The sequence below is a fragment of the Oxyura jamaicensis genome, chromosome 2 (genome assembly GCF_011077185.1).
Source record: "Oxyura jamaicensis isolate SHBP4307 breed ruddy duck chromosome 2, BPBGC_Ojam_1.0, whole genome shotgun sequence".
Classification (NCBI taxonomy): Eukaryota; Metazoa; Chordata; class Aves; order Anseriformes; family Anatidae; genus Oxyura; species Oxyura jamaicensis.
Window position 1 is genome coordinate 90,445,763 of NC_048894.1, and position 26,348 is coordinate 90,472,110.

The 26,348-nt window shown below is 40.3% G+C and overlaps 1 protein-coding gene across 1 annotated transcript in view; it reads right to left on the bottom strand.

Annotated features, from left to right (window-relative positions):
* Positions 1 to 3,476: 3,476 nt before the first annotated feature.
* LOC118162005 (band 4.1-like protein 4B) overlaps positions 3,477 to 26,348 on the bottom strand; it is a 51,250-nt gene continuing 28,378 nt past the window's right edge. The window contains exon 2 of the mRNA XM_035317878.1: positions 3,477 to 3,635. Coding sequence (XP_035173769.1) covers positions 3,492 to 3,635 — 144 coding nt within the window. The 3' untranslated portion in view covers positions 3,477 to 3,491. The remainder of the gene's footprint in view (positions 3,636 to 26,348) is intronic.

Consider the following 26,348-nt stretch of genomic DNA (forward strand, 5'->3'; position numbering starts at 1 on the left):
ACTCCTGTTTCCTTCCTCTCTTCCCTCCTTTCCACAAACAGAAACAACAGAAAAGCAGGGCACGGTTTTTATTCCAAAATAATGGAAACATTTGAAGGGCTTCAGAAAGTTGCTAGATTTACTAGAGCTGTGCTACAGCAGTCGTCTCCAAACTTGGTTGAACACGCAAAGGGAGGGAAGTGGATGTTGTTTTCCTAGACTTCAGTAAGGCTTTTGTCACTGTCTCCCACGACATCTTCACAGAAAAGAGGAAGTATAGGCTGGATAAGAGGACAGTGAGGTGGACTGAAAACTGACTGAATGGCCAGTCCCAGAGGGTAGCGACCAGTGGTCAGGTGGCAGTGATCTGTTGCATGAAGTCTAGTTTGAGACCAGGAATGAGCGCTGGATCCCAGAGGGTCAATCCTGCTCAACATTTCATTACAATATGCTGAAAGTGAACCAATGAAGGAGAGTGCCACTGTCACCCTCTCCACATTGTGGAACATCCACTCTTCCCTCAGGACACCGTGCCTACAATTACAGACACATGCCACGATACTGTCTGACACATGGACTGAGCGAGTGTGGCAGTGCCAAGCCATATATGTGATATTAATAAAGTTTAATTTAATAACTATGTATAGAAGTTACAATATTTTATTTCCACAGCCCAGTGGATCATCTCCATTGCATCCCCCTTTGGAGATGGCCTAGAGGACCCTGGCACAGCACGTTAATTCCCTTCTGACCACTAGAAGGGCTGCACAGCACTAGGTCTCAGGAGTTACGTTACTGAGTTTGGAAGGAAAAAGAGTTGGTTCAAAGCTATTATAATGCAACTACAGTAAGGTGCAGTTTAATTCTTCATTACAATTTATAAATTGTAATCAGTCAAGGTAGCGGACATCAGCAGGCAATGCACCTGTGCCATGTTATAAACCTTCACACTTACGAATAAAGACTTTCTGCTACATGAAGTTCTTCCACACACTGACAAAACTTAACAGCCCCTCTCCTCCCCAAGTATTTCTGCTACTGGAGTTAACACCAGGTAACTTTAATACAGCAGTACACAAAGATTTGCTTTAGAATAAACCTTTTACAGCTCTTTAGATAGGATGATTCTCTCCATCCTTCTATTCACGGTATCTTCAAACAGCACAAGATACAAACTGATGCAGAAGTCAATGAACAGGCTCTACAGTATTCTCTTACTGCTGACATCTTGCCTTTCCCAACTTTATAGTTTTTTGTTTTTGTTGTTGTATTGAAGGTGTTATTTTTATACATTAAGAATAAGCTGTTCAAACATAAGAGGTTCCCCCAACTTTCTAAGCAGACAAGCTCTAATAATGATTTTCTTTTCCATATCAGTTATCAACACTGCTTGGTCTGACTTGTTGGCAAAGTTACTAAGAAACACACCACACTGAAAAGCTGTTGGTCTTGGAACACAGAAGCAATCTCCACCATTCAAAGACCATTCTTTGTTCTCTTGCTTACAATGGTGGCTTAAGGATGTTTAGCACTCAACAATACATAATAAAGACAAAGCCTTAGAGCCTCCAGGAGTTTACACAACTTTAATCTCCCAGTCTTGCAATTGCCACTGTGTGGCTTGGCTGGCACTAAGCAGAGGCACACTAAGGCTATGCATTAATTGCTATGCAAATGAAATGAGCAGGTCACAAGTTCAAAACAGACCATGAAAGACATTTAAAAGCATGGAACCTCTTTGCACAGAGTGCTGGGGATGATAAAAGCTTGTGCCTTGAATCCCTCTAAGCTCTATACTCTGCTCAGCTTCAGCCAGGCAAAACCCCAAAACAAATGAGAGCTTCTAGCCTTGCACTTGTGGAGGTGATGATCTTATCACCCATCCTGATCCAGGAAAACACAACCCAACAAACACTGTTGGGTTTTTCATGGCCCCAAAAGCTGGTCATAGCTCTTATCCTTCTGTAACAGTAGATGTCACAATTTACTTTTACATCCCCACCCCAACCTGATGACTGAGGAAAGAAATAGTACACAGACAAAGCTAAGTTCTGTAACACTTGCACATACAGGCACACTTTGCGCTGAACACCAGGGACAGGGCTGTCTATGAAAAAAGATACCTGTTCACATTTCTGCTTCATCCTTCTTACCATTCAAGAGCCTTCAGTTTTGCAAACATTCTAGAAAATTAGCATTTTTCACTTCCTCAGCCATGTCTTCTGGTTCTAGTCTGCCCTCTTTCTTGCTAGGAAAATATATTTAGCTATTCCTTTCACCTCTTGTTCTTCCCAAACATTACTGAACTCCTTATAGGTAACTACTCTTAAAAATCAAGTTCCCAATTAGGTGATTTGACAATCAGTTACAATATCATCCTTTTCTCTTCTAATGAGCAGGCACTGCTCTATTAGCTGTACCCTAATGATCAGCTCCATCATAAAAGGCTATACATTTCATGTAAACACATTTTATGAGGAACACACACACACAAGCTAAGAACTTCAAACCCATTATGGACATACTTCATTCAAAAATCATTTTCCAGTGACAAATACATACCCTTAAATTAACTGGGATATTAGGTTAATTTTTATACAGTTAATCTACTAACTTTTTCTTCCCCAAAAGCACAGATTCCCTTTCTCAATAACAATTCATTATGGTATCCGGACAAGTTTGCTATTTGTTGCTCAAAGCTATTGGTTAACACCCAGACCATGACAGTGCAGTCGGTAAAACACTGATCTTATCGAATCACATTGACCCATGCTTGTTAGAGAATAAAGCCAAGAATTCTGAGACAATAACAGAACCTGCTTTTAACAAGATGTCAGTGTTCCCGCTGTTATCCCATTCTTTTGTTTTAATGTCACAGAATAGATCTTTATTCTCTTGCTTTCTGAAAAATGTTTATGTACTGACCAGATAACCTAAAAGCAAACACATTTTCCAAGTCTGCATGCTCTCTATCCACAACCCAGGCTGCACTCATAGCAATACCTCAGCATGTATGGTGAACAAAGAAAATAATTAATTTATAGCAATACAGTTTACACAAGGTTGCGGTCCTTTAACCTCATCTCTCTGCATTGTAAATACTGTACCTGCAGATTTAAATACCTTTTACCTGCAGATGATGGGGGTCACTGGATAAGAAGAAAGCAAGCTTTTCTCTCCTATTGCAAACAGTCTACTGAGCAACACAATCTTTGCGTGGAACAGCTAGGATAGGAGTAGCACAAAACCTTTGCTTGTAAGGGATTTCATTCATTTTTAATACCACGAGGCTACTAAATGAAACACGTTTTCCTTTACCCAATCATTGCTTTTTCATACTTAGTATGTTGAAGTCATGCACACATCACAAAATGACGTATGCCTAATTTTGAGGATTTAACTTTGTTTGCAAGATCCAAACACAACATCAGTTGTTTCAGCAGTATATCCCCTAATGCCTACACATCTCTGTGAAACTACACTGATAACACTTTTAGAATATGCAACACAACCTACTGCATTACTTTAAAAATAACTAAATTTATACTTACTGAAACCTGGGAAGCATCCATGAACTGTAGGCCAAAGTAATCGGTTTCCACAAGGTCCAAATGATATACAATCTGGTCAAATAACTCCTGTCCCTTTGCATGTTTCTGTAACAGAAAATAAAGTGGTTTTGTTTGTTTGTTTTCTAACAGTCTGTATTGGGGAGACAGTTGTGTGGGATTTTCGTTTTGGTTTAAGTTCAAATACGGGGAGAAGCGTTGCACAATGGAAAATAGTGTCTAAATAGTAATGCTATGTATTCTGAAGAACCACGTTGACTTCCCGCCCCCCAACCCCCTCAAGAAATAAGTGACACATTCCATCTGCAGCTATTTCAACAGCATCTGACTTTATTCTCAAAGAAAACAGTCAAAGTTCACTGTAACTCAGAGTACAGGAGAGAAATAGAACACTTACAGGACCTTAAGTCTTTCAAAATCATGGAGCAAACATTTTAAAACCCCAGGATGCCAAATTCTACACTAAACACTTGCTTGACACACTGCCCGAAATCTGCTGGCTGTTATCACCTATCAACTGTAGTCATGCAGTGCCACATACCACCACTTCAGCTGCAAAATACATTCTGGACAGCCTGAATACTTAAAGAGCACCATGAGGAAAATTAATGGGATTTGATAAGGATCTTTCAATCATGTTGCTAATTGCAATCACATTTATAGCCTTCAAATGGAGCAAAGAATTATAGCTTTTTGGTTTTATTTGGCATGACACTTGTAACACACAGGCATGGAAACAAAGCTAACCCAAATCATAGACTGCGGTACTAGTAAGAAAGTAAGCTGATCTTAAAGCTCAGCTGCAATCTGCACATCTACTTGTTCAGAGTACAGAATTTAAGCACCCAGTGCTTCCATTTTCAGTGCTAGAAGAAGTGGAGCATGGAGGTTACAGGTGGGTAGGAGGAAGAGAGAATAACGAGCTTTTTCTGCAAGCCCTGTTGTGTTACTCAGGAAAGGAAGTTTTCAAATTCCTTGGGGGGAGGGGGGCCGCCCGCGGGTGGTAAACTTGGCTACAAATGAGATTAACATAAACCCCAAATGGAGACAGAAGCTACAGCTCTATTTTATACAGGAAAGTACAGCCTGGATCCAATTATCTGCTTACTGTCCCTCCTTCCACTCTGAGGATTTTTTTTTATTTATTTTTAATGCTCTAACTTATTAGGCATTCCCACTTCATCCCAAATCCTAGCAGAATTTACTGATTTCAACTGAGATCTATATAACTTTCAGTTTCTTTAATTTGGCCTTCTGTGCAACAACAGCATTAATCATAACTCAAAGAAATTCCTGTCCAGGCTTACAAACTATCTGAAATCTGTCTTCTCCAGTGAGAGACAAAATGAAGAGTTTCAGCTCTATTTTTCTGGGAAAATCAACCAAGTTTAAATAAAATTTATTAATTACACCTAAGTAGCAACTCTTTTGGACTAACAGTGCAGAAACACAGAAATGAAATCGATAAGGTTCTAATTTCAGGAAGAGCATTAGTAGTGCCATTAAAATAAGTTGCATAAAAACTTAGACAAGCATTAAGCTATCATCAGAAGATACCGATTTATTATTTTAGGGCATGGGGAGCAGGAGGTCAATAATAGACAGTCTTAGTCAAAGTTCAACAAACCACTGAAGGCAGACAAGATGACAGCTTCTTAAAGCAGTATATGGCTAGGAAGTTAGGAATTTTAGATGTTCAATCATTGTTATAAACCATTGTTTTTTATTATTAAATTGATAATTTTATTTAAAAAAATACCCAGAACATTTTCTCATACATAGTAAACTCAGACCTTGTTAAAAGATGCCAAAGGACAACAGAATTAAGACTGATTCTACTCAAATGAGGGGGAAGAAAACCCTCCGAAGCAATAAAAAAGGCAAGACACGAGGAATTCACAGAACTGGGGAATACTGACTTGATGCCCTATGATCGCTCTTCCTGGTTGCTTGCTCTATGGCATTAACTACCCGCATGTTTGCCTTAAAATGCCACACGCCCAATAGAAACCAGAGAGTGCACACTCCACCTTCTGTACCCAAATAGTAGTTAATGTTCAACGTATGTTACACGGAGAATAGCTCAGCGTTGCACAGCTAGACTGTAAAGTGCACTGTTACATACATAGCTTACAGGAGGTTATAACATTTAACTTGTCACTAAATGACATTTCCCAGCAACTCGTACCATGTAGATAATAAAGCTGCCGCAGCCAAACTGCTGACAAAAAGCCCTGGTTTTGAGATGTTCCGCTCAGGGGAAAGATAAAAGGAACTCCTCCCCTCTACTAACTGTAAAGGATGACCTGTTCTCCTTCCCTTCTGCCTGACAACCTAGGGAGTCAGATTGCAGGCTGATAAATTGGTACCTGTGGGCTGAATGAAATGGATGGTATTGACAAAATAGAAGGGGTTTTCCTCAGGAATTGCTGAGGCCCACATGTGTAAGTGTAGCCTCTGACAGAAGGGACGTTCTGATTATGAGAAACTTCGCATTTTCATGGTCTTTTCCTCCCTCCCTTCCTTCTAGATACAGAAGCTAAAAAAAATAAATGCTTCTTCTACCGAAACCTTGTATCAAGTGAGGAATACAAAACTGACTTCAAACAAAATTTCCATAGAAGATATAATCAGCTGGAATTCAAGAAAGCACACTTACTCTACAGAGCTTCACCTAGTGGATATTTTTGGAAGACGCATGTAAAAAAAGCACTTAAGCTAAGAATATTTTATAGTCCTACCTTGCTAGACAGATGGTTCATAACTTTCAGATGCAGAATATCCATATAACCTATATCTCAAGAAAGGAGTAGTAGTAACAAACAGCATACACAGACTATTACATAGTTATTACTTTGTTATGAAACTTACTATAATTGGGAAGAGTGATGTAATGAGAGTTGCAAAACCATTATTATTCTTTTTTTAAAACTAAATCATTGCCAGTTTCTGCTGGAGTGTTCCTTGGCTCCCAGGAGAACTTGTGCGAGCACCATAAAACCTCACAGACAAACACTGGGGGGCATTTCAAATGTTGAGCTTACAAACAAATTACATCTGCAGCAGAAGGTAAAACCGAACTAGCGTGAGGCAGTTACTTGCATTCCCTTTTGCCTCTTTGTCCTTGAGGAAACAGAAAGACTGAACTACATTTTCAGGTTGGGAAGCTCTGTAATAAGGCACTACTGAGAGCAAGATGAAGAAAAGGAAAAAAAAAAAAAAAAAAAAAAAAAAAAAAAAAGAAATTTTTTGAAATCAGCCAGCCATGTGAGCCATTCATGCCTCATAGTCATGCCAGCTGTATCCTAGCAGCCCTCCTCAATATCCTCCTTTCTCCCATCATATTTTCTTTGGGACCATGAAACATGGGATCAAAGATAGTTTATTGAGGATTTATCATTGGGTCCTCCTACAGGAACTCAAATCAGCGCAGGGAAAAAGCCCCTTGTAAAGCCACAGTGACAGCTGTGTGGCCCACAGGTAGAGCGGGCCTAAATTTTTAGCTGCCAAAGACTTCCAGTCTCAGGGAACCTGGGAATTCTTGTCAGCTAACGCCTGACAAAACAGAGATTAACTTCTCCAATGAGAGGCTCTTCCAGACTTGACAAGTGAATAGGCAAGAGGTTTTAACACGCTTTTGGTAGGCAAGAAGGAAAGGGCAAATTCATCAGCCAAAGATATTTTACATCAACTGGCTCAGTCCAAACAGGCTGTTCAGTGTTGATTTTAGCTATGCCAGAACTTTGAAAGGTTCTGCCAAAAGGCATGAAAAGGGGATACAGAAGCCAAAAAAATTCCCCAGTCTGGTGCAGATGCGGTGCAAGAACATCACTGGTCAGTCTAGGAGCCCACGCAGCGAGTTTGCTGCCTTGCCTACCTTCCCAAACCTGCATGCTCTGAAAAGGAACAAAAAGCCTGTAGCAACCAAGTACGGTGCATTACATGGGCACAAGTGGAGTGAATAACAATTGTTGAGTCACACCAGAGAGTTCAGATTGCAGCATCACAAACTAAGGATTAACAGATTTCAGAAATAGCTGAAGTTGTGCTTGGGAAAACAACCTGTCAGACAGGCCAAGAGTACACGAAATAGCCTGCAAACTAAGAAAAAAAAATGAAAAAAAGGTAAATAAACTACTGCAGAGAAAAAAGTCAAAGCCAGTTAACTGAAATCTCTCCCAAACTGAATACTGAGTAGTAGCAGGAGTGAGCACACAGGACAAATTTAATTTCTTTTGCTAAAGAAAGCACAGTGTTATGTATTCTGTAACACATGAAATATTTTTGCAGAGTGGGCTGCTGTGATGTCATGGTCACAGACAACTGGGTTTTAGCTTCTGGCAAGTTAGTAAAGGAGCATTTATAGCTAGCAATCCTCTGCTCCACAGGCCTGATACTGCTCTGTAGCAATCAGTGCCTCTCCCTGGCATCTCCTGGAACAGGGTAGCTCATTATGTTCTGCTCAGTACTCTTACACCTCAAATGTTATTAACTCATTTCTCACTTTTCAGTTGTATTCCTAAAGCTTTACCAGCTCTGATGGCTGTATTATTTAGTATTATATTACACTAAATTATATATACTATATTATATATTGCTTTGCCTTTTAACAGCCACTGGCAATGCAGTCTCCTAGCATTTTGGACATGTTACAGGCAAAACATGTGTAAAGCCATTTGGGTTTCTTATTAACCTTGACTTCTGGTACTTGTTATCATCTGTCCTTTAACTCTTTCTTCTCGACAGTCAAGCCCTCATTTTCTCAACAGACACCACCCTCTAAGATTAATCACTTAGGGGCTACAAGGAAGTAGCTACAACAAATTCAGTGTTAAGACTAAAAGAAAAATTTCTCAACACACCTTATTTCCATGGGGTGACCTAATTTGCTTGAGCTCCTTGAAAACGTTAGATTATTTTCTTACCAGTCGACCACCGGCTTGAGTTTTCACTTCTGGCTCCAAGCTCACTTGAAAATATGCCACTCTTAAAATGACCATTAAGCCTCTCACCCTGTCATGCCAGTAACAGCTGCATTGCTTCAGAGCCTGCTAATGCATGTAAATTATGTTTAAATATGGTACAGACCATAGAAACAAGCAGCATTCCTGAACGTGCCCAGAAGAAAATGCAACTGATGATGCATGTGAAGTTTCAGGTGTAGGAAAACAAAATTGATTCTAGCTGCTTTGAGAAATTAGCCAAAAATAAAGTTTAAAAGCTTCCAAGCCTCCCATAGTCTCCCCTCAACAACCAAAACAAAGAACCCCCTCTGCTCCCAACCACAAATGCCAAATCCATACATGTATCACCAAAAACCCAACCAGAAGAAAAAAATTCCTGGATGATGCTTGCTTATTTATTACCTCAATCGCACAAACATTTTGCTCCCAGTCATTTTTGTCAATAAACCCAAACTGAAACTGCACTTTTCTGGGCAAAAGCAGCTTATGAACAAACAACAAATGACAACAGCCAAGCCATTTCCTTCAGGTTGTCAGGAGCCTCAGCTAAAGAAACAGCACACTACCATTTGAGTACATTCTCCCTGCTGGAAGACTGGGTTTCTGTGACAAAAACGCCAGTAAGAACTCACAGACAGATATTAAGAAAAAAATCCCCAAACAGTGGGTACAATAAACCTCAATATTGTTGCATGCCAGTATTTCTCAACAGCACTCAACCCTACCTCTCCACCAGTTACTGGTAAGAAGAACCAGTGTTCAATCCCTGCTAAGGACAATGGAAATAGGGATTAACGACTGCAAGAGACAAACAGCACCCCTGTTCTTTTCATAGAGGACAGCAAGGATTTGAGGTAGAAAGTCTGCAGAAGTGGTACAATGGAGAAGCTGAACAAGAACAAATAAATAGATCACTATATTTGATATGTGCCAGGCAAGGTACTATACAAAACCAAATGGCTTCTAGTTGCATCATACCACCTTTGACCATGCTAACGTGGCATAGGCTGATAGGAGAGATTTGGCCAAAGCTTTGAACTGCTATGCGAGGGTGATCTTGTGAATTTAAAAAAAAAAAAAAAAAAAAGTGAAAAACAAACCCAGCAAAATCCAAAACACAAAGAATTAAGAGTGGGGAGAAAAGATGCTATTTTCCAACTCTGCAGTAGGAATGAAGAAAGGAATAGAAAAAAATAACTGAATTATTCATAAAGTACAAACTCAATGATATGAATCAGAGATTAGAATGTCAGCATGGCACTCTAGAAAAGCCACAGGAGAAAAAAAAAAAAGACATCAGAGAGGGAATTACCTTATGCATCTAAGTCACTAAAAAGTCCAAACTCATGCCAACTGACCTGCTGGAAAGGTGTCACACACAGATCAACACTTAGAAATGTAATACAGTTTCAGGAAAGTCAGGCAAGGTCTGAAAGAGGGGTTTGAGGTCTGAGGATAGGGTTTCCTTTGCCAGTTCACACATCCCTGCTTTCCAACCACTTCTTTACCACCTTTCAAACACATCCTGCCTTTTCCCAAAGTGGGCAAGTACAATAGCATGCGGGCCAGCTTTGTTAAATAGTCTGCCTAATGCTAATTTTTTCTGAAAGCAAAAGTGGTTTTCAAAATACACATTTTTTACCAACTGGGTTTTACAGCACAGCCATTCAAAAATGAGTTACAGCATACCTAGAGCTTCAGAAGTCCATGTTGCTGGTGAAAAAGAGCAAACTATCACTTCTCAAGGCCTACATTATCTAGAAGGTGTATGTGACAGATGTTTTGGTAGTGGGCAGACCACAGGAGTAGCCTCTGTGTAAGAGGTCAGGGGCTGTCCTGTGCTAGACATGGTTCAAGCCATCTCTGCAAGAGAGCCACCGCACACCACAGGTGAGCCTGTGGTGCCTCTGGAAAAATGTATTTAAGAAAGGTCAGAAGGTGTGAGACAGGTGTCGGGGAGAGAATAGATGAAGAACAGCAGAGGGAACCCCAGAGTTAGAGGAGGAGATCCAGACACTGGAGCAAATATCCCTTGTGGATCATGGAGGACCCATGCTGGAACAGACAGATATTCCTGAAGGACTGTAGCCTGTGGAGAGGACACACACTGGAGCAGAGGAAAAAAGTGTGAGGAGGAAAGAGAGGCAGAGAGGTTTCTGTCCTGACCACGGCCTCCCATCTCCCATGGGAGGATCAAACAAGCGGCTGGGTGGGTGCTCGGCTCATGGCCAAGGCTAACCCACCACACAGGGGAAACCCTTACACAGGGCACTTTTATGTTTCTGTCAAGTCGGAGGTCATCTGAAGGGATGGCAGTCTGAAGAATCTCAACTCTCTCCAAACGCCACATGAAAGGCAAGCAGATCCTCTAAGTGCAATTACTATTGGCAACCCTAATATCAGGGCTAACATTTTTATTCTATTGGACTCAGGTGAAGGTGAGAATTTCTGTTACTGTCCCTAATGTCTAAATATACCACAGGCAACACAGACCTCTTCAAAGTGCTTCAATGCTAAGTGCAGCAATGCCAACACGTCTAAATGGGATCCTCGGGCAATAACCAAGAAGTACAAACAGCCATACAACAAAAGTAAAACTGTAATTTTAAGGTCTAGGACAGTGAGTATGGACTATTGTTATTTCAGATGCAGACAAGTTTCCCCATCATATTTCTACACTCAAAATTACAACAGAAATAATTATTTGTACTGAAAGAAGGTTTTCACCCCTAGACTGCCAGCTCCCTCTCCTGACCCACTTGAAATACTACATACTTGGCAAGCTGAAAAACAGCTGAAAACAAGCTGAAAAATACAAAGAAACTGGGATGCAGAAGAAATAAGTAAATAAATAAATAAATAAATAGCAAGCTTCTGAGAACTTCTTAACTACTTTATTCCACTTGAGATACGGTTCTCAGTTCTGGATTCCCAGAAGACGACAGAACTTGATATGAGCTATGGGTGTTGGACTGGCAGTCACTTCTCAGGGAAGACAGCACTAAACATAACGTTTTGCTTCTCCTGCATGAATTGCCTTTTACCCCCTTGCACAAAGTATATAGAGGTCGTTTTGACAGAGTGCTAGAGGAGATTCTAGATAATGACTTTAAACTGCATCTGAACAGTAACCCAGAACACCAATGTAAGCTCAATTGACCTAGAAGAGAACAAGGAGGAAGAGGCAAGAACTACTAGAAGAGAATCCCTAGAGAGTTCAGCAAAGAATCTCCACTTTCTTATGCTAATGGCAGTACCAAAGTTTCAAAAGACATCTTAGCTTTCTTCTACATCTGCATTTGAATGCACCATGAATAGAAGTGGCTTTTAAATAGATGCAATTGTACAAACAGTATTTTCCACATGGACACACTTCTTTCATTCGGATTTTACCTGTATGAGTGTCTGGCTTGTTTCAGATTTTTGTTTTTGAACGGGACATTTTTGACCGTTACAAAAAGAAAAATTACCTGTAAGGCTCTACCAGCAACCTTCCTCTGGCACATACACAGCTGAGATGACCAGCAGCTCAGTTAGACACGTGCAATACAAGCAAAAAGGACTTCATATAAGGAAGCCTGCAGGATCCCTCAGGGGGTTGTAGCCAGTAATGATACAGGTTTTGCTTCCAACTCCTACCCTAGAAGTTTGTCAGTGTACCACGGAAGCGCCTGCAGGGGGAGGTTACATCAGGATAGCATCGCTACTGATTTAAGCTATCCGTGCTTTTAAATGCACTCCTCCTGTCCTCCCCACACATTCACTTATAGGTCACACTGCACAGCCTTGCCAAAAGCTGTTTCCTGAATGCTGCATAAGGGGCAATGAGGAGGCTACAAAGCTGTGCCGCAGCTGGGATGCAACACCTGGAAGGGCTGTTCTGAGAACAGGCATCCTGCACAATGCCTTACTGTTCATTGCTTTTAATGTACAGAACAGGAATCCCGCCCCAAATGTGCTGACCTGGAAAAGCAAAAAGATGTGTATTCTTTTACAAGTAGCACACCATGTATGCTGCACAAATTTACTTTTTTTAGTAAGCTGCTGTGGACTGCTTCAGAAATAGTCCAGAAATCTTCTGTATTAAATAGATCCTTTGCTTTACCTTCCATATGTAGTAAGAGGATAAAGAATCCCATCATGACAGAGCAGCAATTATATTTGTCTGGATAAAATTAAAAGTTCCTTACAACAACTCCTCTCGCATAATAATGTGAACTGTTTATGTTCACACAGTTCATACAATTGTTCTGGTGTTTGTTTGTATGTTTTAGAACTTAAATACATACCATTTGTGCTGTGTTTCATAGCAGCAAATTAACTCCATACACATGCTAGCATTAATTACCTATTCCCTTACCTGGCACAAGGTTTTACAAAATGCTAAACCTTCCATATAAATCACATTAATCATTGATCACCCTGACAGCTACAGCCAATTAACAAAGATCAGAGCCACGAAATGTAGAAGCAGTAACCACAAAGGGACCGTAGAACTTGAGGACAAAGCTCTATGGTGGCCCTGCCTCAGAAGCTCAACAGATTTGATATGCAAAGACTAACCCTTTTAGAAGCTATCTATTTATTCAGATAGCCAACGGACTTCAAACAGCACTTTTCACTTTGTTCTTTCATACATCAAGTTGCAGGACCTCTCCAAAGAATCAATTCAAATTGTTTGCCTCTCTGAAGAGAACCCCAAATCCATAGACTGAGATTTCTGCAAGAAAAACTTACCGACTTACTGACAACTAGTTCATAACCTGCAATTTAAAAAAAGAGCCAGACCAGGGAAGTCTGTCACTAAAAATAGTTCATTTGGCGGGCAGCTTAGAAGACATGATTCTTTTTAAACACAAACATAATTAGCCAAATACATACAAATTAGGAAGATCACTACAAATTAAATTTCTTTCTACCAAGACAGGAGATGCAATAGGAACAGCCATGTGGTTTATATTTAAAAATTACTGTAATTAAAAAAAGAATTAGACAATAGCTCAAGCTTATAGAAAGCACCCCTCTCAGATGATATCACTGCTTAGAGAAGAACTAATGCCAGATCTAGCCTTATTGTACTGAAAAGAAGCTCAGCCCCCTAACCTCCTCTCTGCTGAGGAGTTATGTAAAACAAGATAAATTCCCATTTTGACACAGAATTTAACTTCTTGCTCTGTCAAATGTTCAGATCTGATGGAGAAAAGTACACCTTACAGCGCTGCAATAGGCAGTTTGCATTAATTTTGAAGAATGCAAAGTGACTGATGTGTGTGTTTTTGTTGGTGGTGGTTTTTTTCTTTAATTAAAGAAAAAATGCATTTAAATTAGAAGTCCTAAGACTGTCCACATGAGGAAGAGAAAGATGGGGTTATAGCTAAAATTGATTTCTTATATTTCATGTCAGCTAACAGATCCTCCTATTAAGTAAAAGGCTAAGCACATAAAAGTGGTGATTCTTAACACCACTTCTGGTCCCATAGTTAGAATACAGAAAAACAATATCAATCAGAATTTGGAAAAGTGACATTTTGAAAAAGAATCAGATACAGAAAAGAGGAAGCACAAACCTGCAGAAAAGTGTCAGCCTTTTTCCCCTAACAGGTTCCCTGCAAGCTACAGTTTTTGTTGTCCATCGGGACAGAATATGATAACCACTATATTCAATCCCTTCCAAACAGTATAGATATATTAGAAATAGTTAGAAGGCCACCAGAAACGTAGTTTGATTTGAAACAAAAAAAAATAGTAATCTGCAAGAAGCTTTGAGTTTTATTTTTTCACTTTTCAGTTTGGCTACCCAGGCTACCTTCATGCCATTAAATGGATTACAAATATTTACATGTCAGGAGAAATAAAACAGAATCCAAAACACTCCTGTGGAAATTAAACCCCAACACCATAATGGAGTTTTTAAAAATATCAGCTTTTCAGCTTGCTTATTTTACACACATGTATCATCAGCACCTTATCAGGAGCTTACAGTTGATTCAGAACACCATGCAAATATAGGAAAACTTCACTATTGCAATTGGACAGAAATTCAGTAGAATTTGCTAAGTCAGTAACGCACCAAGTTTCCTGTTATAGGTTAACAGGGCATTTCTTGTGGTTGTCTCTTTACACCTAGGCATTTGATCTCAACAGAACCACCCACTGCAGGAGGAGATCTGGTTCGAGACTATCTAAAGAACCTGAAGGTGCCCAAGTCCATGGGACCTGATAAGATGCATCCATGGATCCTGAAAGAATCAGTGGATGTAGTTGCTAAACCTCTCTCCATCATATTTGAGAAGTTGTTAGCAGCCCAGTGAAGTTCCCACAGACTGGAAATTGCACCCCCCCCCCCCCTTTTTTAAAAAAAGGGAAAAAGAAAGACCCAGGAAACTACAGGCCAGTCAGTGTCACTTCCATGCCTGGCAAGATCATGGAGCAGATCCTCCTGGAAATTAGGCTAAAGCACATGGAAAATAAGGATATGATTGGTGACAGCCATCATGGCTTCACTAAGGGCAGATCATGACTGACAAAACTGGTGGCCTTCTATGACAGGGCTAGAGTACTGCTGTATAGGGGAAGAGCAGCTGACATCATCTACCTGAACATTTGACACTGTCCCCGATGATATCCTTGTCTCTAAATTGGAGATGCATGGATTTGACGGATGGATCACTTTGTTGGTAAGGAATTGGTTGGATGGTTGCACTCAAAGAGTTGTGGTCAATGGCTCAAAGTCTAGGTGGAGATCAGTAACCAGTGGTGTTCCTCAGGGGTTTGTGTGGGAACTGGTGCTGTTAAACATCTTTGTCAGTGACATGGACAGAGAAATTGTGTGAACCCTCAGCAAGTCTGCCAATGACATCAAGTTGTATGGTGCAGTCAACAAGCTGGAGGGAAGGGATGCCATCTAGAGGACCTGGGCAGGCTTGAGAGGTGGGCCTGTGTGAGCCTTATGAGGTTCAACAAGGCCAAGTGCAAGGTCCTGTGCCTGTGCTGAGGCAATCCTAAGCACAAATACAGGCTGGGTGGAGAATGGATTGAGAGCAGCCCTGAGTGTGTTAGTGGAGGAAAAGCTCAACATGAGCTGTCAATGCGTAATTGCAGCCCAGAAAGAAAATCATATCCTGGACTGCATCAAAAGCAGCATGGCCAGAAGGGCAAGGGAGGTGATTCTCCCCCTCTACTCCTGTGAGACCCCACCTGGAGCTCTGTGTTCAGCTCTGGGGCCCCCAACACAAGAAGGATGTGGGCCTGTTGGAGCAAGTCCAGAGGAGAGCTGTGAGGATAACCAGAGAGCTGGAGCACCTCTCCTATGAAGAGGGGCTGAGGGAGTTGGGGTTGTTCAGCCTGGAGAAGGCTCCAGGGAGATGCTGTAATAGCACCACTACCTAAATAGCACCACTACCACTTCCACTACCTAAAGGGGGCCTACGGGAAAGCTGCGGAAGGACTCTGTGTCAGGGAGTGGAGTAGACAAAGGGAAATGTTTTAAAATGAAAGAAGGTAGGTTTAGATTAGATGTTAAGAAGAAATTCTTTACTCAGTGGGTGGTAAGGCATTGGCACAGGTTGCCCAGAGAAGCTGTGGATGCCTCATCCCTGGAGGTGTTCAAGGCCAGGCTGGATGGGGCTTTGGGCAACCTGGTCTGGTGGGAGGTGTCCCTGCCCATGGCAGGGGGGTTGGAGATAGATGATCTTTAAGGATCCTTCCAACCCAAACGATTCTGTGATTCACTATGCTTTAGCGAATGCTTTATACTTATAGCTATGCTTTATACTTTTGTGGAAATCTTTTTCTCAGAGTCTAAAGCTCAAGCCAAATCAGATCAAACACTCTGCCCAGTTCAGTCATGCACTGCTGACCCACAACCACCTCAGTTGTTTAAAATGACAATTTGTTCTTTTATTTTTTAGTTCCAGGAAAAAAAACTGGCAAGAAGTACACCAACTGCCTTCTCACAATATGAAGATATCAGCCATGCTGTGTGTGTTCAAGTTCATTTCCAAATCCACTATAATACAAAGTGCCACTTAAAAGCAGGCTTTTAGTTGGATGCATAATGATCTAGTTAAAAATGAAATCACTATGGCGACCCCAAAAAAGAATGTAGCATCAGTTCTTTGCAGTTGCAAGACAGCCTCCATGTAAATATTAACAAAAATATCTGTTTATAAAGCAGATTAGAAAAAAATATTAAGGGAGCCCTGTCTCACAATTATCTTATTTCACAATGAAAGGGGAACACTGGAACATACTACCACAAACTCACAATATTTCAACTAAATATTCAATCAAACCTAAACACAAACAGCACTAGTACAAAGCATTCTGAAGATCTGAAAAAGTCACTGCAAAATTAAGTCATTGCAGGATCAGATTTTAACTGTCTTAATTCCTACTCAATTGTATTTTATTAATAGAAACAAAGTTTCTGGTTTTTAGACTTGTAGATATGGTCAACAGAGCCAAGTGAAGACTTGAATTCTTCTGCTGGAGCAAAGTTAGAGAAGCTGAACTCCAGCCATACAACAGTTTTGCTGCCTAATAGCCTTTAAATGACACCAACAACTCAGCAGACTTCAAAGGCACACACATGCAGCCAGCAGAGCCTTTAACTGCAACCAGATACAGCATCGTAGCAATGACGCAGGAAGAAGTGTCAGCTCAGTTGTTCAGCTGTGTTGATTCAGAGAAAGCATGTAATGAAGTTTATACAGGCTAAGCAACAAAGCACATATGACTGCGGGTATAGCCAGAGTGTCTGTAGATTAAGACAGATTTAGTTTTTCCATATCTGTTTAGAAAATATGACATGCTGTGGGAAAACAAGCAATTCAGATGAAGAGGGTGGTAAGCTGAATGCTCAATCACTCACCAGTCGTGCACACTGAAGATCTTAAATTATGTCCTCTTTTAAAATCTCGAATGAAAGACCAACAAGTGTTGTTTAACTTGACTATTTGGTCTCCCACAATGTCACTGCATCCAAGCTGGGACACAGCCTAGATGGGTGGATAAAACTGAGGGTAAAAAATTGCAGCAATTAATGGTTTGTATGCTACCTGGACACTAACTGTATGTGGAGCTCCTCAGGGATCTTTCCTGGAACCTGTCTTGCTTAACTCCATCTACCACATGGAGAAAGAGATGGAACATCTTCACTGACTTTTCTTGGGTGCTGGGGTGTGCAGTCAACTTAGGACAGGAGCTGGACCACATACTCCATCTGAAGAGGCTCAGTACTAAGCACACTTAGTTTGGAGAAGAGAAAGGTTCGGGGGACTTAAGAGCAGAGCTTTGAAACCTGTTGGGTTGTTACTGAAAAGTTAGAGCCAGATAGCATGCAGACAGCAGTAGATAAGAGACCATGAACATCTACTGAAATAGGAAAGGTTCCAGTGGATATATGGAAAGAGTTATGATAGAAGGATAATTAAACATTGGAGCAGGCACAAAATCCCAATGGCTGGAGGTTTCCAAGACATGACTGGATAAAGCCTTGAACAACCAGGTCTGAATTCAGTGATGACCCTGCTTTGAGCAGCAGGTTGGACTGGAGAGGCTACTTAGGTCTCTCCCAACTTACCAAGCTCTGATTTGATTAACCTTACTGTTTCCATTTCAGCTTTACCTATGACTTGCTACAATTTTAACAGCCTTACACGTCCTACACATTTATAAAACTGTTTCAACATGTTGCACTAGTGTATACACTAATACTACCTACATTTAAAAATTGCTTTTGCACCTATTTTAAACTAGTGTTTGAAGGATCAGGCTTTGTTTTATCTCCAGACAAAACCACTGCTGAACTGTTCCACAAATGTCTCCAGGCTTGACTCTCACCTCACAATGGGAACAATTCATCTATGACTAGAGTTAAAACTAATACTCAGGGTGAAAAACAGCAGACTACATGGCCCTGACACACACACACAAAAGGTTTGGATGCAGAATGCTTTATCTTTTGTCTAACTCTTGGATGCCCACCCTCCCTGACTCCACAGTCTTAACCTAGGCATCTGAGCTTCTCACACACTGTGTAGATTATTAGGCCTTCAGTATGAGATTCACAACAGCCAGTGTTGGGCACTCTTACTGTCCTATCTCAGGACAAGGTTATCTTAAATCTGCCACACTCATCGTTACACTGAAACGCAATACTCTCCACTCACAATACTCTGAGGAGACAAGTTCAGTGCTCTATGATAAAACCCTCTTTCACTCCCTGAGAAAAGGGTGGCTCCTTTTTCACACAAAAGAGAAAATCCTTCCCCTCCACACCATACATTCAGAGGAATATAATGACTATTCTGTTACTCAGTAACTATAGGCAGCTATTTTTATTTTTTTTAATGATATATTTACTGCCACAGACACAATCAACCCACCAGAATATAGGTTATGCAGCTTGGTTATAGGATGTGAGAGCACTCTCTCCCTCTTGCTTAAGTATTCTCTCCCTCCTGCTTAAGTATTACATGTAAAATGAAAGTGCCAAGACTCAATGGGACACAGAGTCAGTAGGAAGTTCATGCATGCCTACAAGCAACACCAAATGCATGCCAGCCCCATTTTCTCAACAGACAGGAGCTCCGAAACCTCCCCACCTACTTGAAATTGTCATTCTCCACCACGGGTACTCCCTCATTCCCAACAAACCCCATCCCCCTGCAACTACAGATGCACAAAGTTTGCAGAAAACAATATTACACATAGTATTTAGAACTGTAAAAGTAGTTATAAAGCTTTATGTTACTTTAAGCATAGGTTTTGATTTATTATCTCCCAATTCATAGAATCACAGAATGGTGTGGGTTAGAAGGGACCTTAAAGATCATTTAATTCCAACACCCCTGCCATGGGCAGGGACACCTCCCACTAGACCACGTTGCCTAAAGCAACTAAAGCAACCAGGTTTGTCACATTTTTCAGGCACGACTTGCCCTTAGTGAAGCCATGCTGGCTGTCACCAATCACCTCCTTATTTTCCATGGGCCTTAGCAGTTTCCATGAATATCTGCTCCATGATCTTGCCAGGCACAGAGGTGAGATCTGTTGGCCTGTAGTTCTCTGGGTCTTCCTTTCTCCCCTTTTTAAAATGGGGGTTATGTTTCTGCTTTTCCAGTTCATGGGAACTTCACCAGACTGCCTGCCACAGCTTCTCAAATATGATGAAGACAGGTTTAGCAACTATATCCATCAGTTCCTTCAGGACCCGCAGATGCATCTTTACCAGGTCCCATGGACTTGTGCACCTTCAAGTTCCTTAGATGGTCTCGAATCAGATCTCTTCCTGCACAGAGTAGTTCATCATTCTTGCAGTTCCTGCCTTTGCCTTCTGGGGCCCAGGCCATGTGGCTGGAGCTCTTGTCAGTGACAACTGCAAGTCAAAGCTCTCCCAGTTTCCCTCAATCCCAAATTTAAGCTTCCTGCAAGTCAGACATAATATTGACAGTTTATTTGTAACAAGCCTTTCCTGACTTTGTGTGTAACTCATACAGAATTAATGCCATTTTGTTTACAATGCATCATTTAGAAAGAAAGCATTTTCTAATAATACAATCCAGTTGTCTTCTAGCTTTCACCACAGTTAAAAGCAGCTGGTAGTTTTGAATTTTCAGAATAAACCCTAAACTACAGTAAATATGTAATTGTAGGAATTTTCTGAAACACAAGGATAATGGTAGACATCAAGCTCTAATTCAAACAACCTTCTCTGCTATTCTACTCTAAAGCACCTATTTAGTTGAGTGTACGTGCATAAAAAATGGGAACCTAACTATACAAAGCAAGAATTTTTAAAAAATCCATTGCTGTAATAAACCCGGTTCCCATGATATATGGCATCAAACAACAATTTTCAGAAAGGCACGCATCTAACCAACTTGTTTTTGAACACCTAAGCATTGACAGTGTTGTCTATCATATGCCAAAGAGTCACCAATTGTCTTCAGGACCCTGGAAGGGATACACAGATGAAGCAATGAGTTACAGCTTTTTAACTTAGGATGCTGACCGTTAAAGCCTGGTAGAGCATCCCTCTGCAAGATAACTCCCATTCCACTTCCCTCACACAGAGGTCATGCTACAACTGATTTATTCTGGAGAAAGCGCTAAACATTGGAAAGATTTCTCAGGAAGTTGAGAATAGGAGGTCTAAAGGGTAACCACAGCAGAACAACTCTGTTAAAACTGCTATGGCTAAGTTCCCTATGTTGTTAAATCTTAATACTAAGAACTAGATTAAATGCATCTTTTTCCCTTGCATAATGACACTGATTCACCACATACAAGATTTTAAAAAGATTAAAAGGGCACACCAAAGACATTGCTCAAAATAGAAATCCCTAAAAATATACATAGATATCTACCACTGGTCCTGAATCTAGTTCAGCAAGACAAGTAAGAACTGAGTATAGTGAAAAATACCACTGCATACTGTACATAATAGTGATGTTTACATCATATTTAAGAGATGAGAATTTACACAACTGGCAAACATTTTCCTTACCCTTGAAGGTATCAGCAGGTACGCTGTACTATTTACAAAGCTTCATAAGGAAACTAGTACTGCCTGACATGCAATTAACATGGTGTAACGGAAGAGACATCACATATCATATTTTTATCATGCACTAAAATTTCATCTTTTTTTGCCTTAACAGTTACAGATAGCATCTTTACTTTCTGCACTTTGTAGTGGCTCTGACATTGATCTCATTCTTTTTCCAGCATGTTGATACACTCATTAAATCTTACTTAGGTGCTTTCAGATATTAGGGTTTACTAGCCTCCAACCTAATTTTGTTCATGTTATGATATTGATGAAAATACTCCCTTTGTATTAAACATGACAGGTAGATCAACTACCTGGCAAAGAAAACATACAATGCCAGGAGTACACATCTAACATTTCATACACTATTAATCCAGAAATTGAAGAATCAAAAAACAGACTGCTGTGAAGTAGAATAAAGGCTTAACCAGAAAGAATTGAAAGCTGCAAACTACACAAAACATTTAAGAGTCAAAAGAAGACAGCAAAGAAATTGAGAAAGAGGAACCATGGTGGAAGGGTAAATTTTGACATTATATAATTTGTGAATGAAATTTTGGGAAGAGATGGTATGAAGAATGACAGGAAACCCAACTGTTGTTTTCTACAAGTGTGGGACCCACACTAGTATTATTACTAACACAGACCTTTCTCCATTAGATGGTATATATGCTTTGCTGAGTCTTACAACAGCTGTTTAAGGTCATGAATTCATCTTGCTGCCTGATCCTGCAGTGCCCATCCTTCAATGGTGCCTAGCTGGGCATTATTAATGTGTTCTAGATGCTCATAATACAGGCTTTGCACAGCTGTAAAAATTGAGAGGAAATCTTCCATCTAACTTTTACCTAAACACAGTTATTTTAAGTTCAAACTTCTTAAGAACTTCTTTAATTAAAAAAAGAAATTTTAAAGCTAAACCTGGAGGACCCAGACTGGAAAAGTATGTCATTAAAAATAAAGCAGACAAGCTACTTATGAAAAAAAAAAAAATAAACTTTTTTTTTTCTTTTTTTTTTTTTTCCCCCAAACAAAAAGAACTCTTGCACGTATAAATAACTGTACTGGAGAACAGAGTACAGTACGGAAATGCGTTGGGCAATCAGCTGGCAGAAGACCCTGAATCAACAGCCCATACTCAAAGGACTGCCCGAGCAACATGCTGCTCAGGCAAACAGCTCCAGAAAATTGTGTAACAAACTTCAAAGGGCCAGTGCCTCAAACGTAGGGAAAGAAAGCACAGCTCTCACATAGAACACTACTCCTACTACAACTTTTTAACACAAACTCCAAAGCAACTTGTGTATTGTGCTTCAGGTTTTCAACGCATGCCTACTACAGAAAAGTTGTTATTCTAAAATTACTATCGGTGCCAGACAGAAATAGCAGCTATAGAGCTATGGCATACTACTCCCGAAAGATAGTAATTAAGCAGCAACTGAGATGACGGTAAAGAGATAATCATTAGTATACTACTCAGTATAAAGGATTAGTTAATATTAAACATATTGAGCAGACATTTGGACTGCACTGCTGCAGCAAGCCGTTTTTAATCCGCAAAAAATAAAATCTGTCTTCTGGTGTGAATATACATAGTCTTTATTAGCTCTTGAAGCCACCAACAGGGATTACTAAACATGCCCTAAGAATTCACAAGCTCTCTACTGCTTTTAAACTTTCTTGCTGCCTGTTATGCTGATCTTGAACTTTGTGAGAGAACTGCTGATTTAGTGCAATACAAGGAGTTTAAGAAGAAACTGCTTCTGAGGAATTCCCAGCTTCCAAAGGAGTGAGACATGTGCATGGCTGTGCATGTGAAGAAACTCATGCACTCTTAACATCCTGCTTTCGCAGCCTTTTTCAGTTAAGAGTCTGATCTGAAGGAATGGTATAAGAGTACTAAGGATTCCCAAACTGAACTCAAGAATTCCTTGACTAGGAGGATGTTTCTCAACATTACAGGCAAGATTTTCAAGAAAGAAAGAAAAAAAAAAAAGGCATGTAATAGAACCATGTTTAGCCTCCAGTCAATAGGAAGAAAAGCAAGACTGCAACCCTGAGGCCAGAAAGATTACTGTGCTCCCTTAGGGCAAAGCCCAGGAGACAACTGATGCCAACGCTCTACAGAGCATTCTTGTTCAAAGGGACACAGATTTTTTTTTTTTTTTTTTTTTCTCCCCTCACCTCTCTCCTTATGCACTGGAGGTGCATAGAATATCTGTAAAGCATGCTGCTAGAGCATGTTAAAAGTATCTCTATTGAATTCATATAGGTTATGCATCCATACATACACACTCACAAATGAAATAAAGGAAAAACAAACCAAGATACAGAAGTTGCCAGAAGACAAATGGCTCCAGGATATCCTTTGTCTTGCAGACTCAGAATAAGGACAGATAGTACAACCAGCTCCTGAAAACCTCCAAGGGTAGGGATTTCATGGCTTCTCTAAGTAACCTGCCCTAGTACTACACCGTTTTCCCTGTGGAGATTTTTTTTGTGACATCCAACGTGAACTTCTTAAACTGCAAACAGGGTTTTGTCTTGTTATATCATCTGCCGCTACCAATAGACGCTTGAACTTCTCTTTTCTACTAGCTTACCTACAGAATGACAGAATCATCTAGATTGAAACACCATCAAGTCCAATCATCAGACTGACCTATTAAGTCCCATCACTAAACCATGAGCCTTAGGGCTGCATCCACATGTCACTTACATACCCTCCAGAAATGAAGACTCCACCACTACCCTGGGCATCCTGTTCCACTCTCTGAGGAAATTCTTCCTGAAATCCAATTTAAACCTCCCCTAGTGCAACTTGAGGCCACTTCCTTGATTCTTATCACTTGTTGAAAGTTGTGCTGAGGAAAAGGATTTGGGGGCATACTCAGCACTTGGCTGAGTATGAGCCAGCAGTGTGCCCAGGTGGCCAAAAAAAAAGGCCAACGGCATCCTGGCTTGTATCAGGAATAGTGTAGCCAGCAGGACCAGGGAAGTGATCGTCCCCTCACTACAAGAAAGACATTGAGGCCCTGGAGTTTGTCTGTAGAAAAGCTACAAAACTGGTGAAGGGTCTGGAACAAGTCTCGTAAGGAGTGCCTGAGGGAACTGGGGTTGTTTAGTCTGGGGAAGAGGAGCCTCAGGGGAGACCTTAGTGCTCTCTACAACTTACTGAAAGGAAGGTGTGGGGAGCTGGGGCTCAGCGTCTTCTCGCAGATAACTAGTGATAGGACTAGAGGGAGTGGCCTCAAGTTGTGCCAGGGAGGTTGGAAATTAGGAGACATTTCTTCTAAGAAAGAGCAGTCAGGCATTGGAATGGGTTGCCCAGGGAGGTGGTGGAGTCAGATTTAGACTGACTTCAAAAATCAAATAGATTTTCTCTTTAAGTCCCTTCTTGATTACCCTCCCAGTGATTCTAATGCATCAACTTAAGTAAGCTGAAGTCCACAGTCCTGATTTTGGTGCTTTGCCTTCTCCAAAACCTGAACTCAGTCATCTCAGGATCATGGCAACTCAGGATCCACTAAGTTTCTTCCTTCTTTGTGATCAAATAGATCAAACAAGACAAATTCCTAACAACCAAGGGTAATGCTCTATTTGACATCTACACCTTATACAAGCCTCGAACACTGCCCACCTAAACAAGATGTCTATATAGCTGAAAGCCTCTGTGAAGAGGATGGGCAGAAGACATCTAGTTGCTTGTAGAAAGCACAAACCACAACTTCCTCCTCATCAAGCAATCTGTAAAAAACCCAGCACAACTTCACTCACATCCCCTCCTCTCTGATTCTGCCTCAGACTCAAGCATGTCTCTGCTTTCATACTTGAGCACAATGCAGACAAGGAGCCACCTAACTTAAGAGTGCAGCTTTCCTTCTCTTTCTTCTGATCCTTCACGAACACTCTACACTGATCCATGACTGCATTCCACTTCCACTCATAAATAATACCTCATAAGGTCTCTGGGCTTCAAATCATGTTACAACCCTGCAACTCTATATGATAATCTAATTTTGGGTTATGTCTAACTCCGTTAAAAGAAACACCAAAACAGAAAGGTATGGTGGCAATTATTAGTGCCTTTTAAAAGGGAATGACATATGACATTCACCTATCTAACTGAAGGTATTGCTTTCTTTTTCATTTTTCTTTCTTTCTGCTTTCTTTCATATTTCTTTTTTCATTTTCTTACTTTTTTTTTTAAAAAAAAAAAAAGCTAAGTATTTTTAATTTCTCCATTTATCTTTTTTAACCTATAAATACTTCAAGAGAGGAAATACACACCCTAGGTGAGATTTTATTTTTTTAAATACAGACAAGCACAGGGCAAGCATTTTCATTAAAAAGTGAATGGATGTTTCAGATCCACCCAAACAATTCCAGTTTTTGTGACACACTGAAAATGCTGTAGAGATCAGAGAAAATTCCAACGACTAGGAAAAGATAGGCATTGCATACATCTTCAAGAAGATACCAGAAAGACAAAGCTACCTCCATAACCATTTTTTTCCATGAGAAAAGTTGCAACTGAAATGGAAGAAAAACAAGATCCCAGGTAAACTCTTATAACATACTGGCACTTCAGTAACATAAAACCAAGCAGAAAAGCTCCCAAAATATGAAATAGTCCACACCTAAAGAATAGTAAGGGTCCAGTTGTATAGCTATCTTTAACTCACTACTGGCCAACAAATACACACACACACAGAAAAACAAACCACTGACACTAATTAGGTACCATGTTCCCTTAGAAAAAAAGTCCTGGATGATTTATTTAAATTTATTCTCAGTTTACCTTAGAGGAGCTTTCATTTGTCTAGGAAGCGTGGTAGGAAATAGGATGAGGACAACTGCATTTACAATGTAGTAGCTTAACGATACAGTATTGCTTCTAGCCTATTACTTAAGTAAAAAGCCAAAATTCTTCAGTGCTACTTTCTCTAGCTTCTAGCATTTATCAGAATAGAACTATAGGATGGGGCTGCCCTCTCTTCATACTTGGAATGTATTATTTCTGCTAATTCTTAGCATTTTGGGGGCCACAATAATATATTTGGTTTCTCCTCCTAGAAGAAAGTGTATAATAGACTTTACCCCTGTGGACAAGAGCATTTCATGTATTTCCACTGGAAAGATTACCTTCAAGGCTTCCACAGGGATCGAAGTCTCCCAGTGAGAATCCAGATGATCACTGTGCAGAATATATAACTGAGGGAAGGATTAAGATAGATGTTATCTTATCTCAATAATTGTTCTTTCTTTTCCAACATGCCA